Source organism: Lutra lutra, chromosome 6 (genome assembly GCF_902655055.1).
Source record: "Lutra lutra chromosome 6, mLutLut1.2, whole genome shotgun sequence".
Classification (NCBI taxonomy): domain Eukaryota; kingdom Metazoa; phylum Chordata; class Mammalia; order Carnivora; family Mustelidae; genus Lutra; species Lutra lutra.
The window spans coordinates 141,205,429-141,225,177 of NC_062283.1; the positions used below are offsets into that span (position 1 = coordinate 141,205,429).

At 36.2% G+C, this 19,749-nt stretch overlaps 1 protein-coding gene across 4 annotated transcripts in view; it reads right to left on the bottom strand.

Annotated features, from left to right (window-relative positions):
- The window catches only part of IPCEF1 (interaction protein for cytohesin exchange factors 1), a 181,792-nt gene that overhangs the window by 81,548 nt on the left and 80,495 nt on the right, over positions 1 to 19,749 (bottom strand). For 2 of the 4 annotated variants that reach the window (XM_047733013.1, XM_047733014.1), the window contains 2 exons: positions 10,270 to 10,322; positions 7,810 to 7,854 (listed from right to left, as the gene is read on the bottom strand). In XM_047733013.1, the coding sequence (XP_047588969.1) occupies positions 7,810 to 7,854; positions 10,270 to 10,293 (69 nt within the window). In that variant the 5' untranslated portion in view covers positions 10,294 to 10,322. The remainder of the gene's footprint in view (positions 1 to 7,809; positions 7,855 to 10,269; positions 10,323 to 19,749) is intronic. The other 2 variants (XM_047733016.1, XM_047733015.1) reach the window with 1 other exon arrangement.

Genomic DNA, 19,749 nt, shown 5'->3' on the forward strand with positions numbered 1-19,749 from the left:
AGTTTTAAATATACATGCTCAGTAGTAAACATTGAATGTGATGTGCATCTGAGGCATCCAAGTGGAAATGCTCTGTATGTATTGTACTTAAGGGTCTGGGATTTGGAGAAAATCTGGAATAAAGATATAAAATTGGGAATCATCCATGCATAGAGAGTAGAAAACTTGAGCTGGGATGAGATCACTCATGTGTGTAGAATGACAAAGAATTGAAGTCAGTCAGAATCTGAAGGAGGCCCAATTTGTTACACTGAGCAGAAGAGCCAATGAAAAGATAAAGAAAATCAGAGAAGGGATGTTACAGGAGTGAGGAAGAGTTTCAAAAGAAAGATGAGTTCAAACCATCAAATGCTGCTGATATAAAAGAGAAAGATCCACTCTCAGATATATACTGAAGCCCAAAGAAACACAAGCCTGGAGGCACAACGGAAGTCACAGACAGCAGTTAATTGCAACACGGTGGTGGTAGAGCACAACTGTAGGAAGTTGAATGTGTGTGGATATGTGAGTGGATAAACAGTGTCACTTTCATTTACTGTTGTGCTCTATCAGAACTAGAGCTGCATGGAAAAAAAATCTCAGAAACACTATATTGAAAATTAAATGTCTACATTAATGCTATTGTTTTTAGTATTGTTAAATATTTCTTCTAAGTACTAAAATTGCATAGGAATGGTAAACACCACAATGTAAACTGGGGTGAATGACACAGAAATAGTAAAAAGAAGGCATCAGTAGGAAAACACAACTGCATTTATGTTTTATTACCTTAAAAATAATATCAATGGGTGCATGGGTGGTTCAGTGGGTCAAGCGTCTGACTCTCCATTTCAGCTCACATCATGATCTCAGGGTCATAGGATTAAGCCTGCACTGAGATCCAAGCTCTATGGAGACTCTGCTTGAGATTCTCTCTCTCTGTCTCACTCTGACCTTCCCCCTGCTCCCTTTCTTTCTCAAATAAACAAATAACTCCTTAAAAATTTTTAAAAATAGTTCATAACAGCAATGTCCACAATAGCCAAACTATGGAAGGAGCCGAGATGTCCTTCAGTAGATGAATGGATAAAGAAGATGTGGTTCATATATACAATGGAGTATTAGCCATCAAAAAGGATGAATACCTACCATTTGCATCAACATGGATGGAACTGGAGGGGATTATGCTAAGTAAAATAAGTCAAGCAGACAAAGACATTTATCATATGTGTTTACTCATATATGGAACATAAGGAATAGCATGGAGGACCACAGGGAAAGGGAGGGAAAACTGAATGGGAAGAAATTAGAGGAGACAAACCACAAGGGACTCTGGACTCTTGGGAAACAGAGGGTTAAAGAATGGAAGGGTGTAGGGGGGAATGGGGTAACCAGTAAGGAGGGCACCTGTGGTGATGAGCACTGGGTGTTATACACAATATGAATGAATCGTTGAACACTACATCAAAAACTATTAATGTACTATATGATGGCTAACTGAACATAATAATAAAAATTAAAAATAAATAAATAATTAAAAAACATCAAAAATTAAGAAAGAAAAAAAGGAACAAATGTGTACTCAATGAGTTAGAATATGAATATAGTTGATGCTTTTTTAACTTTTTGGATATGCCCAAATTGCTTTCAAGAAGGCTACTTAAAATCTCCTGCAATATATAAAATGTTCAGTTCTCTGCAACCTCAAGTGTATTTTGGTGACTTATTTCAGAATTTCAGAAATCTTTTTACTTCTTTTTTTTTAACTATTCCATTAAGTTCTGCCCCTGATTAATTATCCCTATTTCTTCAAATTGCTTTTTATTTACTCTGTTACTCTTTTTCTGATTCCTGCAGAAAATATTTACCTCAATTTATTATTATTCCTTTTTTTTAGTAATACACTTAGAGCTATAAATTTACATCCAAATTCTACCTATACCTCCCTGTTTTTCAATTCTAAGTAATTTCTTTCCATCCAGTGAGATATTCTAGAATGTACTTGTAAATTTCCTAACATATGAGAACTTTTTAATAATTTTTTCTTTTGAGTTCTAACTTCATTGATTTTTGTTCAGAAAGGATAATCTTTATGACATCAATTTCCTAAAATGTGTTAGCATTTATTTGTGACTTACTACATAGTCCAATTTTATAAGCATTCTTTGTAAATCTCAAAGTTGTTAATTTTGTTCCCTAAGTATTTCCTATTTCTATGCAAGTTTGTCACCAGAGCTGTAACTTTGTTAGTATTTCGATTCTTTTATTTTCAATCTTTCTGTGTGGCACTTTTGTGTGTATGGTTTTTTATTTGTTTATTCTTGCTATTTCTTTTCTTTTCTTAATTTTGCTGTTTCTTTTATAAGCAGTCTATAACTAGATTTTTATTTTTAAAAATATGATTACATGTGCCTCTTGATAGGTGTTTAATCTACTAATATTTACTGTAACTTCATCTTGTATTTTCAGTTTATATTTATTTTTTCCCTTTCTTTCATTTCCTTACATGCTATTCCACTGATGCTCAGTTTAGTATTTCTAAACTCATAGTGAATAGAATGTGTAATCCAGCACATCTTTAACTCCTGCTTCAGTGTCTTCTCTCTTGGCATAATAGTCTAGATTTTTATTTTTCTATTAAAATGTTCTAATTATCATCATTACTAATCAATGGATAATTAAATTTAGTGACAAGTTATCAATTTCTGTAATCATCTGTGTATCCTTTATCAAATTTCTATCTGTTGGATTCACTTTTCTTTTTATTAGGGTACCTCCTTTAACAGTCCTTTTATTTTTACTTTTTCCCTAGCTTTATTGAGGTATGATTGGTATGCAAAAAACATACATAATTAATGTATGCATACAATCTGGTGAGCTTGGACATATGTACACACTCATGTTACAGTCAAATGTATCTATCACCTCTAAAAGCCATATCTCCCCCTTTGGTAAGAAAACAACATGAGATCTACCCTTCTAAAAATTTTTTGGGTGTACAATACCTTATTTTAACAGTCCTTTTATTGGGGAATTGTTGGTAGCATATTCTTAACCTTTATGTAAATAGTAATGTCTTTATTTTGTCTGCAAAATTGAATGACAGTTTAGCTGAGTATAAAACCATTTTCATCTGACACTTTGAATATTCTGATCATCTGTCTTCTCTCATTCATTATATTGATGAAATCGCTGCTATGAGTCTGTCAGTCTTTGTACGTGACCTATCTTTTCACTCTTTTAATACAAATTTATCATCCTTGATATTCTGTAGTCCCACTCCCCCCTTCTCTCCACTGTACCCATGGCTCCCTCTTCATCAGTTTGGAGATTACTCTACTGGGTGCAGAATCATTCCTACAGTCATGTTCTGAGGTAAACATAAAGTATCTTGCGTATCCAGTCACAGACCTAGCTGGTGACTAGTTTCGGCTCCTGATTTTGAAGTTGTGTCCCTATCTCTTCCCTCCCTAACCTTTAGGGGGCTGATTGCATAACCTCATGCACTGGTTTGACAAATGTTTTCATCTTTAGCCCCTTTCACAATTGGGGGAACCCCCATTTACTTGTCACCAAGAAGTGAATATGGCTCCCCTCATATTTAGTGGAGCATTTTTTTTACCCCCTTAATCCAGGCCAGGAGGCAAACTACTTCCTGCCTCCAGACAAGGTACCCATTAGGCCCATAGCTTCAGTCTTGTTAGCTGCTTTTCATTTCTGATCCACAGAGATAATTACTGTATTGTTGAACCAATCTGTGTTTTTTTTTTTTTTTTTTGGTTTTCCATGTTTCTCTTTGTCTAGCATTGCTCTGTTTCCAACAGAATGGAATATCAAAGTGTGAACTCACAGGACCATTATTGGATGGAAGTCATTATTAAGAGTCCATCTTGTAATCACAGTTCAAATGACAAGAAATTCCCTTTCCATAGTAGCCTTAATATACCAACAAGACATCCATTCATTTCCTTTTCTGGCACTTTAAACTTTATTCTATTATGTAGAAATGTCAGTACTTTGACAACTCCATACTTTTGAATACTTTATTCCCTACTCCATTTTTCATCTGGTTAAGGCTTTCTCATCTTTTCTGACCCAATTCAAATGCCACCTCCACCATGAGGCCTTCCCTGACTTAGCAGTTAGCTCCTATAAGAATCTTATATTCATGCGGTGATCTTTATTTGTAGTCATTGTAATAACTGATTCACAACTCCCAAAAATACTCGTGATAGGTGCTGTTTCTATCTTCCATTCCACAAATGAGAAACCTCATCTCAGTATAGTTAAGTAACATCTCCTTAGATCAAATTTAAATAGTAGCAGAGCCAGGCCAGTTGGCTACTAAGTCTACTATTTAACTCTATGTTACTTTGCTTATTTATTCTGTCTCCTATATTCCACAACACTTTCCTGATGCTCTGAAGTGGATATTATAATTTATCTGCTTATATATCTCTGTGGTACATACATGATGGTAACCCTACCCACTTGATGGTCCAACCCAGAACCTGTGAGTAAGCTCAGACAGGCCCTTTCCCTTAGTTCACACATTTGCTCAGTTACTGTCCATGTTAATGCTGCTTCTTAAAGTTTTCAGATCTTTCATCAGCTCTGTAGTTGAATGGCTGCAACTCTGAAGAGTCAATGACTGGCCAAGACTTTAAAGTAGAATTTATGTTCTTGAACATGTCCTGACTTCAAAACCTAGCACTTAGCCCTATGTCTGACACACAGGGAGTACTCAATAAATGTTTACCAAAAGATGAACTATGTTTTAGGCTAATTTTTACTTCATATGATGCCTGACTAGTAGTCTTGGCACAAGTGGAGATTTAACAAATATCCGGAAAGCCATCGACTGCTTGTTTAATCAGAGCTGAAAAATACCACCACTAAATAACACCAGCAGAGTTAAGTAGCATAAGAGTACTCCAATACCTTCCTCACCCCCAAAGCCCCATATGCACAGAGAAAAGCTTCTGGAATTTAATGACACCCAATTTGAACTCACCTGAAGTGTTGACCTTTGCTATTTCCTTCTAAGTAAAACAAACTTGTGTTGACCAGATCTCTACTTTTATCTAAAATGCCATTTCCTCAAAAACTATCGCAGCTTTCTCCAGCATCCTGTTTTAACCATATCCTGCAAATACTAAGAACCTAAAACCAAAGAAATAAGAATGCATGGAGTGGAGGAGGGGGGACTTGTGAGAGGGACGAAATTTTCCAGTGGCAGCTAACAAGACCCTACCCAGGAATCTATTCCCCAGACAGCTGTCAGGCACTGCTCTGCTGGAAGTCCTACTTGGAACAGCAAATGTGTTAAACAGCCTCTGAGCTCTGATCTGCATGTCAGGCTTATGCACAACAGCGTTGGCAAAACCATTTTAACACAGCATTATGTTCATGTAGCCTAAAAAACAAGCTGCCAAAATGGGAGCTCTTTTTAGTTGATCAAAAATGTGAAAAATAAATTCCTCACTTCAACCCTGAATTATCTCCACATCCCTGAGACATACACCACAGGCATAGAGTTGGAGGAGCCGGCAGCTTCCCATGGGGGCTGGAATCATTTCCAGGTGGTTCACCCCACACAGTGCACAACAACCAGGCAATACACGATGTGTACGTGATGAATGCACAGCTTTCTTGTGGAGGAAACTCAATACTAGTTTGCTGTTAGACCAGCCATCTAACAGACGGCAGTCCAGGCAATAGCAGATAACACAGCCATAGCACCAGGCGTAAATGTCCCTTCACATTCAATGAGCCTGTCCTCATCAAGCACAAAAACTGAGCACAGTTACCATGATTTATATGTAGAGACTTTTTTTTTTAATTTTTTTATTTTTTCAGCATAACAGTATTCATTATTTTTGCACCACACCCAGTGCTCCATGCAATCTGTGCCCTCTACAATACCCACCACCTGGTGCCCCCAACCTCCCACCCCCCACCCTTTCAAAATTCTCAGATCGTTTTTCAGAGTCCATAGTCTCTCATGGTTCACCTCCCCTTCCAATTTCCCTCAACTCCCTTCTCCTCTCCATCTCCCCTTGTCCTCCATGCTATTTGTTATGCTCCACAAATAAGTGAAACCATATGATAATTGACTCTCTCTGCTTGACTTATTTCACTCAGCATAATCTCTGGAAGAGATTATGCTATGTAGAGACTTTTATTTCAGGAAAGTTTTCCCTTGACATTTGATTTAATTTTAATTTGCATTAATATGTATTTATTAATTATTAAATATTTGTTAACATTTAATAAATTAATTTTATTTAAAATAATTCTTGAGGGGCACCTGGGTGGCTCAGTGGGTTAAGCCGCTGCCTTCGGCTCAGGTCACGATCTCAGGGTCCTGGGCTCGAGTCCCACATCAGGCTCTCTGCTCAGCAGGAAGCCTGCTTCCCTCTCTCTGTCTCTCTGCCTGCCTCTCCGTCTACTTGTGATCTCTCTCTGTCAAATAAATAAATAAAATCTTTAAAATAAAATAATTCTTGAGAAATCACTGTCATCAAGTTTTTATCACAGATAAATTTGATCATTCCTTCCCCATGAAAGCCATCTCTGAAAGTAAGAATTCTCAGTAGCTTTAGGTAAAAGAATGTCGGATGACAGTAAAAGAGGCAGTCTGTCACATTCCCTCTGAGCCTCGTCATCTTTAAGTTAAGGCTGTTTTCCTTTCTTAACTATAACATTGTTACTAAGATCTGAGAACAGAGAACTTTCTTAATTAAGCCTTTAGGATCCATATATACGAGTTGTTATTTGTTTATGTGTTTATTCATCTATTTTTTTATTTTAGTGAAAAACTAACCATTAAAGAAAACTAAACAATACTGATTTAGGGTAGGGGCACCTGGGTCGCTCAGTGGGTTAAAGCCTCTGCCTTCAGCTTGGGTCATGATCCCAGGGTCCTGGGATCAAGCCCTGCATCGGGCTCTCTGCTCAGCGGGGAGCCTGCTTCCTCCTCTCTCTCTGCCTGCTTCTCTGCCTCCTTGTGATCTCTGTCTGTCAAATAAATAAATTAAATCTTTAAAAAAAATACTGATTTAGGGTATAATATAATAATAAGGAAAGCCTTATAAATATCAAGGACTGCACAGAAGGATTCTTAGAGATGTTTAGGGATTGTACCAAATCTAATCATTATGTTGAAGATTTCCCAACAAGCTATGACCTAGATCCTAAAGACGATTATGCTAATTATTTCTTTCAGGCCACAGTTGGGTAAATTATGGCTTTTGTTTATTCAACCACCAGTTATTGCACAATTACTTGGTGCCAAGGATGGGTGATTCAGTGGCTAGCATGCTCTCACACAGCTTCCAGTCAAAGGCAGAAAAGAGGGAATCGAATAAGGATAATGAGGTCCACACGGAAGTGCTATTACCCAGAACTGGGGACTCAGGGGAGGTACCCCACACATTGATAAAAACAAAGCCAGAAAGATGAAGACCTGAGCATAGGAGGGTCTAATACAGAGATGCAGGAGTGAGCAGGAAGGCATGGACCCCGGAGTGTTGGGACATAACCACATTCGGAGTAGGGAAGTTACATCATGCAGGGCCTTATAAATTACGTTTGAAACTCTAAGGTTTATCCAAAAGCCAATGGGAAGCCACTAAACAGATGTCAGCAGGCAAGTGGCACAATCAGATCTGTGTGTAAGGAAGTTCACTCTGGCTGTCACACGGGGGATCGGAGGGGGCAGGTGCAAAGGCAAGAAGCCCAGCGGGCAGAGGGAAGAGCAAGTGTCATGTCTGTGAAGGTAGGGAAATAGTAAGAAGGTAAAACTGACAGAACTTGGTGAGTTAATACCTTTGGTTCTATGTGAAGCTTTTGCTCTGAACATTCTGCTGTTTCCTTCAGAGGAAAGAAAAGACTACTATCAGATAACAAACAACTCAGCTTAATGGAAAAAAAAATGTTCTTCTACCCCACACATAATAAAATTTCAAATGCTTAGAATTTAGTTTCTTGAGCAGTTTTACTAGTATCATTTACCACAGCAACCTCAATAACTAGCAGGGGAGAATAAAAAAAAGTGTCTTTAAAGTATTGCCCTCCCCCTGCACATGGTAAGCTCCTCAGCATAAGCAGCAAGAAGAGTGCTCAGCACACAGAGCACAATCAATGTTAGCTTAGTGGAAATGAAGTGTAATTCGAGATGTGATTAGGTCAAATGTGTCGAGCCTCCTGAAACTACCCAGCATAAAAATAGGTCTCCTGTGCTACATTTTATTTGGAGAACAAATGACAGCAGAAAATTGAACTAATTTTCTGAATGGAAATATAAAGTAGGGTAACCACTGAAAAGCAGCTAGAAGAAATGCTTAAGAGAGATAGTTAGCTGTACCACCTACACACTGATGACTATGAGATCAAAATAACAGGTAAATAGGCACACAAGGAAAGTTGAGCTGATTGAGTTAGGTGGGGAAGATGGCTCAGGAAATGAAAAAGCCCCATAAAAAGCCTGAGTTTCCACCAGTAAGGACAGAACCCACCTGCACCCAGGTCCAAGGAAAGCAGGTTACATATTACAGCAGTACTGGCTCTGGGTTGGAAATTATATGGGTGGTGTGTTAGTCCTTTGGTTATCACATCTACAGTCTGTTCCAATAGCTAGGGTTTTACTTGCCTTAAGATGTGGAGATTTGAACTTATTTCAAATAATATTTCCATTTCCAGGTCCTACATAGTATAATGGTTTATACATGATAGAGTCAGGAGAGGTAAACATTAAAAATTAAGTGAATGTTTGAATGAATGAATAAATGAATGAATGAATTCATTAAAGTGCTTAGGTGCTCTCTTATTATCTTAGTTTTCATTTCTTCTTCTTAAACATATATGATGAACTCCTTCCAGTTGGAACACTACATTCTTTCAGTAGGATAAGCAAACAGAATAAAAATTAAACCCTCCATTACTTTTCTCAACCATTCTAATTCTCCCTTTGCGCTTCTTTGCTTCATATAACATATACACATGTACTTATAATCATATGCATTTTTTAAAAAAATTTTTATAAATTTTCAGGAATGTAAACTTCAGTGTTCCTAACTGACAAATCTGTGATGCCCACCTTCTTTTGCCCTTGACCACAGGACCCTCCTTTAACACCCGGTGCTATGCCTTCATGTCTAACCCTGGCCAAGGCTCCCACTGCAGCTGCATTTATGCTCTTTGTTGTTCTTCTTCTTTATTTTCCTCATGATTATTCACATCTCCATGATCAAACAACACCTACCCATTTGTATCCAAGGGGTCACGTTTTCCTTTTCTGCAATTTTTAGATGGCAAATTTCCCAGGGTACATAACGGACTATAATTTGTGTTTTCATTTTTAGTTTTCTGCAGTCCTGTCTCCCAAAGTTTCTACCATTTTCATCACTAACAAGCTTTTCCTCCTCATTTAAAATTAACATCAGAATCAAAGGGCTGTCTTTGTTTTCTCTATTTCTGGGATATAAAATTGTTAACGAAGCAGAGAATTAATCAGCTTTCCTGCTTTTTAAGTAAGCTGTCCCTTCCAGGAGCCATCCAGTTCAATTTCTCCATCACTATTCCTACAACCTGCCTTGATGTCCATTTCCTAATTTGCATCGGAAACCATGGCCATGTCCCCTATTTGGCAGGAAGTCCCTACTATATTCTTTCAACACCCCACTTCTGATTCTGCTTTTGGCTCTACTCTAAAAACTTTATCCTATGCATCCATCATGAGGTCATCAGATTTGCCAAAAGATGTACATCAGACAGTCCCACACTACCTCACACCCCCTTTTATTAGAAATATGTTATCTACATCAATTTTTTATTTTTCCTGACACCACAGAAGTCCTTGTCAAATAAAGGTAATATACTTCCTCAGTCAACTTACCTAAATAAGCAAATTTATAGCTGTAAAATTATTTTTTAAAAAAAACCTACCATGTCAGTGTAATAATTGGCAGAATATTTCCCATAAAGGTTGCATGAGAGTTTGCACTAATACCACAGTTGACCTCAAACACGGAGATACACTACGTACCACATGTTAAAATCACAGTTAGGTTTCTGATCTTTAAAAGCAAATAGCTAACAGTCTTAAATACTTGGTGATCTTAAGAAACCCTGAAACCTCACCAAAGGATCATTTAATTCCAATGTGGCTAAGGAAATGGAGGGCAATAAATGGCTACCCAAACTTAAGATCAACTTTTTATTTTTTCTTACTCATTCCTCAAAGTGACAATGAATATTTAAGTCCACAGTGTCTCAAAGGGTACTTACAAGAGCATTGCCATCAGTCGCCATGTATGCTGTCAAACTGTTAGAAACAAAAGCTAGAAGAGAAAAAAAGTTTTTAAGTTAAATGTGGAATTAAAGCATTCATAAAAGCATATATCTCTGTGACGGGGGAAAAACATTTCTATTTTGATTGATGAATTTCACAATAAAAGCAATTCATTAAATGGCCTTTTAACACCAAATTCAATAAGCCAATATCTAAAACTGAGTTCACAATATAAGCCAGAATTCATCTGGACATTGGCTAGTATCCTTTAAGTCTACAGCAAGACATGCACATTATCTCCATACTTAATAGTGTGTTCTACATAAACAAATATCTTTGAAAAACAAAACTATTTTCCTCTTTGTGTTGAACAACACAGTGTAAGATGTGGAAATATTTAATCCATTATTATTTTTTCTGATTCTAATAACTGAACAATTTCAAAAATGTAACTAATCCCCATGCCTCAGAAGTCCCAACTTTAGTATGAAGATGAGCCCCTTTTGATGTACACTTTGTAGTGGATTACCTGAAAGACAAGATGTTCTGTGGTTTCAAGAAAATCAGATGAAAGTAAAAACTCATATTTTCAGAATCTAACAAGCAAAGAAACTTGTTAAACATCCACCAGCCACTGAAACTCTTCCCAATACAGAGAAACTTTCAATCTCTTTCAGTGACACGAGACATAGATCCATGATCTGTGTGAATTTATTCCTTACACCAATGCTTCCCAAATCTCAAAGAATGGCTCCCCCATTTTAATGTCAAAAACATCATATCCACATTATATAGGTCTGAATAAAACACTTATTTATAAAAAACAAAAGAGAAAAACCACAATAAAAAATGATTAATAAATTAATTGCCTATTTTTGTTTATTTAAAAGAATAGGGATGCCTGGGTTGTTCAGTTGGTTATGTCTGCCTTCAGCTCAGGTCATGATTGCAAAGTCCCAGGATCCAGTCTCACATTGGGCTTCCTGCTCGGGGGTGGGGGGGGGGGGTCTGCTTCTCCCTCTGCCCTTCACCCCACTCTTACTCTCTCTCACTCTCTTTCTCAAATAATTAAATATTAATTAATTAATTAATTAATAGACTAAAGCCTAAGTAAAAATCAAATCACAAGCTGGTGAAAATATCTGCAATATATACTTAATATGTAAGAATCAATTTTAAAATGGGCTGAAGACAAGAATAGATGGTTTTCCAAAGAAGACATACAGACGGCATGAAAAGTTGCTCAACATAACTGATCATCGGGCAAATGCAAATCAAAACTACAATGAGACTTCACCTCACACCTGTCATAATGGCTAAAATCAACAACACAAGAAACAAAAGGTGTTGGCAAGGATGTGGAGAAAGGAGAACCCTGCACTTTCGGTAGAAATGCAAACTGCTGTAGCCACCCTGGAAAACAGTAAAGAATTTCCTCAAAAAATTAAAAATAGAACTACCCTATTTACCCAAAGAATACAAAAATACTAATTCAAAGGGACACATGCACCCCAATGTTATACAGCATTATCTACAATAGCCAAATTATGGAAACAACCCAAATGCCCATGAATGGATAAGGAAGCTGTGGTGTACACAACAGAATATTACTCAGCCATCAAAGAGAATGACATCTTGCCATTTGCAACAACATGGATGGAACTAGAGTGTGTTACCATAAGCAAAATAAATCAGAAAATGACAAATACCATATGATTTCACTCATATGTGGAATTTAAGCAACCAAACAAACAAGCAAAGGAGAAAAAAAAAAAAAAAGCAGACATGGAGGTATAGCAAGCAACAGACTCTTAACTATAGAAACCAGACTGGTGGTCACCAGAGGAGAGGTGAGCATGGAGATAGGTGAAATAAGTGATGGGGATTATGGAGGGCACTTGTGATGAGCACTGAGTGGTGTATGGAAGTGCTGAATCACTATCTTGTACCCCTGAAGCCAATATAACACCATATGTTAACTACCTGGAGCTAAAATAAAACCTTTAAAAAAAATAATAGAGTCTTAGACTCCAATAAGAAAATAATAGGCAAACTATATAGAAAAACAAGTGAAATTTTTCAAAAAATAAAAATACAAATGACTAATGTGTAACCTCATTAGCACTAAAATAAGTGCAAAATAAAACAAGATGAACACACAAACAAAAGTTACAAGATAGAGGCCACATTTAGTGGAGGTGTGCTGAAAAGAATGTGTTGTTGTTGGAATGTCAAATTCTTACAGCCTAGCTGGAGGGTGATTTTTCAAGATGATGATGACAATCAGTGACCACCAAAGCTTCCTGAGTCTTTACTATCCACTATCAACTACACACTACCATACCAAATGTGCAGTTTTATAATATATCTTTAACAAAAAAGTAAGTAAAAACATGTGCAGGCAGCAAAGGAAACAGTCAACAAAACAAAGAGGCAACCCACAGAATGGGAGAAGGTATTTGCAAATGACGGTACAGACAAAAGGTTGATATACAGGATCTATAAAGAACTCCTGAAACTCAACACACACAAAACAGATAATCATATAAAAAAAATGGGCAGAAGATATGAACAGACACTTCTCCAATGAAGACATACAAATGGCTATCAGACACATGAAAAAATGTTCATCATCACTAGCCATCAGGGAGATTCAAATTAAAACCACATTGAGATACCACTTTACACCAGTTAGAATGGCCAAAATTAGCAAGACAGGAAATAACATGTGTTGGAGAGGATGTGGAGAAAGGGGAACCCTCTTACACTGTTGGTGAGAATCCAAGTTGGTGCAGCCACTTTGGAGAACAGTGTGGAGATTCCTCAAGAAATTAAAAATAGAGCTTCCCTCTGACCCTGCAATTGCACTACTGGGTATTTACCCCAAAGATAAAGATGTAGTGAAAAGAAGGGCCATCTGTACCCCAATGTTTATAGCAGCAATGCCCATGTCGCCAAACTGTGGAAAGAACCAAGATGCCCTTCAACGGACAAATGGATAAGGAAGATGTGGCCCATATATACTATGGAGTATTATGCCTCCATCAGAAGGGATGAATACCCAACTTTTGTAGCAACATGGACGGGACTGGAAGAGATTATGTTGAGTGAAATAAGTCAAGCAGAGAGAGTCAATTATCATATGGTTTCACTTATTTGTGGAGCATAACAAATAGCATGGAGGACAAGGGGAGATGGAGAGGAGAAGGGAGTTGAGGGAAATTGGAAGGGGAGGTGAACTATGAGAGACTATGGACTCTGAGAAACAAACTGAGGGTTTTGGAGAAGGGAGGAGTGGGGGGGGTTGGGTAAGCCTGGTGGTGGGTATTAAGGAGGGCACGTATTACATGGAGCATTGGGTGTGGTGCATAAACAATGATTTTTGGAACACTGAAAAAAAATTAAATTAAATTAAAAATATATATAGGTTTATGTACATAAATCCCATACATCAGTGCATTGGGAGAAAATGTCTAAAGATATTTACAGCAAAATGTGTAATCATCTATGAGAATTGGAATAACCAATAATGTATTGTTTCTTCCCATATGTATGTATTTCCTACAATAAGTATTTATTTTTAAAATAAAGAATAAAGTGGGACGCCTGGGTGGCTCAGTTGGTTAAGCAGCTGCCTTCGGCTCAGGTCATGATCCCAGTGTCCTGGGATCTAGTCCCACATTGGGCTCCTTGCTCATCAGGGAGCCTGCTTCTCCCTCTGCCTCTGCCTGCCATTCTGTCTGCCTGTGCTCGCTCTCTCTCCCTCTCTCTCTCTGATAAATAAATAAATAAATAAATATCTAAAAAAAAAAATAAAAAATAAATTAAAAATAAAGTAAAAATTTTAAAAATAAAATAAAATAAATATTTTAAAATAAAAATAGCATTCTAATAAAATGCTATAAATATTTTATTGACCTATTATAGCAATATATTTTTAATATCTATTGATTGAACAAATACATAATAAGCAAAAGATGGTTTGAATTCAACAGCACCTTCAGGTAAAGAAGCTTGTAAACTTTTAAAAGTTACGAGCAAAGCTCTGGATTGGTCTGAACTGGATTTAAATCTCAGGTTAGCAATTTATTATGTAATCTTGGGCAAGTAACAAATACTTTGGGACTTTAGGACTCTCATCTGTGAAATGGACATAGTATTTCTATCTTAGGTTCAGAGAAAAATAAAGTTAGAAAATATCTTTATAATACTCAGAGCAGTACCCAACATATAATAAATATTCAATAAATTAGTTTATTGTCATAAAACATTTATTTCTTTAGCACTAACTTATTAAAGGTCAGCTACATATACCCTTTAAATATGATATAAAGCATTGCTGTGTAATTTTCCTGACTCAAAGGGCTAATCAGCCCCTTCCCTAGAACAATAGAATAGCTACATCTATATTATTTATTAAGCCATTACTACATCCTCTGCCAATTGATGATTTTCATGTATTGCGCCATATGATTATTAGAACTACCTAAGAATAATCCCCTATTATTACTCCCACGTCTTAGGGGAGACAACGTAGGCAACATAGAGGAAGAAGTGAGTAAATGGATATTTCTAAATTCAAGCCCAGACTTGACAGTCTGTTCTCTTAACAGCACCGTACTACCCTCACTCCCCCAAAGTCTCCCACAGGACATCGTTTCTAATGGCCATGGTATTCTATGTACCATGATGCTGTAGAAAGGTCTCCCTGTTTGGATGATGAGAATGTCAAAGGTAGAGGTCAAGACCCAGTCTCCTCTATGCCCCAGGGTCTATCCGAGTAAACCACACAGCTTAGGCAAGAGTTACCAAAAAATTTTTCTTAATTAATAGATCAGTCCATCAGAAAATTATTATTTCAGTGGAATTCTGAATCCCTTTGCTCAGCCAGATTTCTAACAGTAAAATAAGTAGAAATGACAGAAGATGATGGAAGACAAAAAAAAAATTCATCTCTAATTTTCCAGTAAGCATTGGCGTTTGTTGACAACACACTACTCTAGTCACGCATATCAAGCCTTCCTTTGGTTGTATAGAATATTTCCCTTGTACATATTGTATCCCTTAATCCCTAACAATCTCTTAGGTGTATTCACTTGTCTACACCCATTGCAACCACTGTTGTCAAATGCACCTCCCTCTTGGACCATCACAGAAACATCCCAGCTGATGTCCTGGTTTGTTTTCTTGACCAGAGTAATGTTTTTCAATGCCCATTAAACTATTCATCTTTTTCTTAAATCTCTACAATTGTCAATGAGTCTTGAGATAAAGACTAATATCATGAAAATCTATTAAGGAAGGCTCTGCCTGGCCTCTGCCTCCTCTCTAGCCCCACCTTGGATCATTTCTATGTCTCTTTCTTCCCTGACTCATGGGGCTTCTTTTTTATTTAATTTAATTTAATTTAATTTAATTTAATTTAATGTTTCTACATGGATCTTTGTTCATGCTCTTAAATAGCCTGCACCCAAGATCGTTTATCAGCACCATCTAATTCATCCCTTCAACCAAATGTCATTTAGTCAAGAAAGCTTTCCACAGTTCTTATGAGAGATCAATCCCCTTTGGCAAGCTCTCACAGCATGTTGTCTTTTATTCATAGAAGTTCTCATAAATGTACTGAATTACTAATGTTACAATTAGTTCTTTCATCCTGACTCCCCAGTATAGTAAAAGTTACCTGGAGGCAGGTGCAGTGTCTTATCTTGTTCATTCATTTACCACTGTATCCCCAGTCTTTGTTTACCAGGTAGTTCAACAGACACTTGTTGAGAAAATGAATTAAAAATACAAGCTAGTAAAAACACTAAACTATAGATGAGTTTCAATAAACAAAACCTATGAATTCCAAATTTTTTGTTTAGGAGGATAGTGCTGTCAGGAATATGCCTTTAGAATTCACCTTCCCAATCTGCAGGATATGGAAATGAGACTGTTGATGTCAGCCTTCTCTGAGTCAAAGAGCAAATGCATAGAAACGATATGCAATCAGTGGTGTGGGCAGGGAAGAATAAGGGGATGGGGATACGTAGGCCTGGATGTGCTATTGTAGAGGCTATATGTGAGTGTTTACTTAATAATTTAAGAGTTTCAGTACCTTATTTCTTGAAGCAGTGAACATACATGAAATTGAAAATTTCACCAAAATGATTCAAAGATAATTTGGGGCAGAAGAATCATCAAAACACTTTAGCTCAACTCTTGCCTCTCCTCTTCCATAAAAAGCCCATAGTCATAATCCAAAAGAATTAAGAAGTGAAATGGTGGTTATGGAGACTAACGTAAATGTTTACTTATTGCTTAGATAATGAAAACCAACTTGGCAAACCATGTTACAGCACACATGTTATCTATATGTTGATAAGCTAAACATGTAGTTCCAAGATTTTGATAAATATATTTATAAGGCACACAGTGAAAGCAACTAATGAAAAAATAATAATGACACTGATGAAGGTGTCTTGATAATAATTTTGCCTTATTCCCAACCCTGAGAATATCAGTTTAAGTAAGGTGGCCATAAGTAAAAAGAGTTAAAGGAAGGAGTAGTTACCTGATATGTCTTGATAAAGGATTTTTTATAAAAGATTTCTGTATAATTCCCAAGAATTAAAAATGTATAAGAACCTAATGACAAGGCAAAAATAACTTTCATAAATCAAGAGATTTCTAATTCTTTGCTTTCAACAAAATTAAAGAAAAATCTATTTTGATTGTTAATTATTAAAAGTAGTTGTGATAGATCACATGGGGTATTTGGCATATACTTGGAAGGGATTCAAAAGTGCTTCATTTCCATCTATTTATGTGAAAAACAGTTTTAAGTCTTCACATACATAGAAAGCAACAAAAGGATTAAAACTTGTTCTGAACTCTTTCATTCCACCAATAAATATTATTCACCTATAAGTAGTTCCATAATTAGGGGAAAAGCCTCATCTATATCTCATTAAATGATGCATTCTCAATAAAAATATGTACCTCTTGCACTAACCATTATTTGTCAAAATAGCATATTCACGTTGTTTGTCAAATTGCATACTAATAATAACTATAATGATAACCCACTGCAAATGAAATCTTATATGGCTTAAAGAACTGTGTCACACAAAAAAATTAAATCAATTTCAGTTTAAGTATGTATTTTTTGCTGAAATAAACTCATCAATGAAAGTTTTTGAAGCACATATATATATCTATATATCTATATATAATATAAATATATAATAATTGGATAAAAACCTATGGAGTAGTAGAATGAAAATATGAGTTCCACAGGGGAAGAAAACAGAGTAATGTAAAATTAAAATTCCAAAGATGACTTTTTAAAATATATATATATATGTGACATACCCAATCTCTGTGCTATTTCTATCACATAGGTTATATTTAAAAAGAAATACAATCTTTTTACTATCAAGATTTATCATATGTCAGAAATGGCATCTTTTACAATTATTTAAACAAACATACAATAAAAACTCTAGGTGACAATGTAAGGTTTTGGGGGGTACATAGGGCTTCCAAATTACTTTCTGGATAGACAACCAAAATAACATGTTTCAAAACTACTACCCACGCAGGGATTAGGGTCAAACATTTCACTCTGCCACTTGTTAAATGTGGAAACTTAAAATCGCTTAATTTGCCTGCATAATAGACACCACATATGTTAAACAGAAATAATAACCAGCTCGGGGATTTTGTGAGAATTAAATGAAATACCGTATGAGAAGCCTACAAGACCCAATGCGTGTTCACCAAGTGGTAGCAATTATCTTGAATGGGAGCAATTACCTGGAAATGGCTTTGTTATAGAAAACTATTCTTCCTGATGGAATTAGCACACAACTATAGGATGTGAGCAAGTGTGATAACAGGTTTCATCAAATAAAATAGCTTTTACTCTTCAAGGTTGATTAAACTCCCTAACCTACTCTCCTAGAGACATTTCCGGTGACTTGTTTCAGAATTTAAGGATTTAAAGGAATAATTTTCTCAGTCCCATTTGAGACGGTTATCTTCTTTAAAAAAACAACTCCTTAACACACCACCACATGAGACAGCCAAAACAATGAGGCTGCAAATACTGTTTTTAAGTTTGTGAAATGAAAACAAATGTATTCCTGATAAGCTCTGCAACTAAAAAGCGGAAACCCCATTTCAAAACCAAATGGATAAGAAAGCTAATTTCAAAAAAGATGATAAGTCCCTTAATATGTACTGGTTGTTAGGGACTGAATGTTTGTGTTCCCCACCCCCTCCCAAAATTCACAGTTTGAAATTTAATCCCCCTGTGATATGTTTGGAAGTGGGGCCTTTGGGAGCTGATTAGGTCATGGCAGTGGAGTCCTCCTAAATGAGATTAAGGCCCTTAAAAAGACCAGAGAGGTAGCTAGCTCCCTTTCTACCATGTGAAGAGACAAGAAGAGTGGGCTGTCTGCAACCCAGAAGAGATCTCTTAGGAGAAACCAGCCATGATGGTCCCATGATACTGAACACCCAGCCTTCAGAATTATGACAAATAAATTTGTGTCATTGACAAGGCACGCAGTTATGGTATTTTGGTATAGAAGCCCAAGCTGACTAGGACATCAGTGAAGAATCATTCTACTTTGTTTTAGGCGCAAACAAAATACAAGTTTATTCTAGCAATTTATTTTAGAAACTGTTTAGCAAATTAGTTAAGTTAGAAATATCGACTCTGGTCTTCTATCATTTTAAAATCAGAAAATAAACCAACACATCAACATGCAACCAATGCTCTATTGATAAAGAAGGCAATTGCTAGTATAATTGGTACTTTTTTTAAAAGAACAAAGAAAAAAAAAAAGAACAAAGAAAAAATTCACTAAAGGCAGTTATTGGTATTATTGTTCCAAAAGCAACTGCCTTGATTAGTCCCCTCTCGACCTTATAATCGTTGGGATGATGCAACAAAATAAGCACCATGTCTAGTTTTAAAGGTTTTTGAAAAGAAGATAATTTAGATGAGCACGGGGCATTATATGGAAGTGCCGAATCACTATATTGTACACCTGAAACTAATATTACATTGTATGTTAACTACCAGGAATTTAAATAAAAACTTTTTTTAAAAACAAGACAATTTTTTCTGTGATTTAAAGATAGTTTTTCAAGTGGAATAAACTATGACCTAGATTTATTATTTTTCTTTTGAACAGAGCAAGACAGCTCTGAACTAAAATTTTTAAAACCCACATACTAATTCATAACATGCTTATCCTTTAAAATTACAACACTGGCATTTGACAAGACATTCTCAGAGCAGCAAACAAATTTATAGAAAGTCCATGAACAGAGGCAAACAATGTGCATTATTCTTAATCCAGGAACTAGAGCTAAAGAGGAAATACAAAATGCTGGTCACTCTAGAGGCAGAAGGCTCAGATATCAAAAAGCACATGATACGTGTGGTAACAAACTTAACTAGAAATGAGAACCATTAGCAA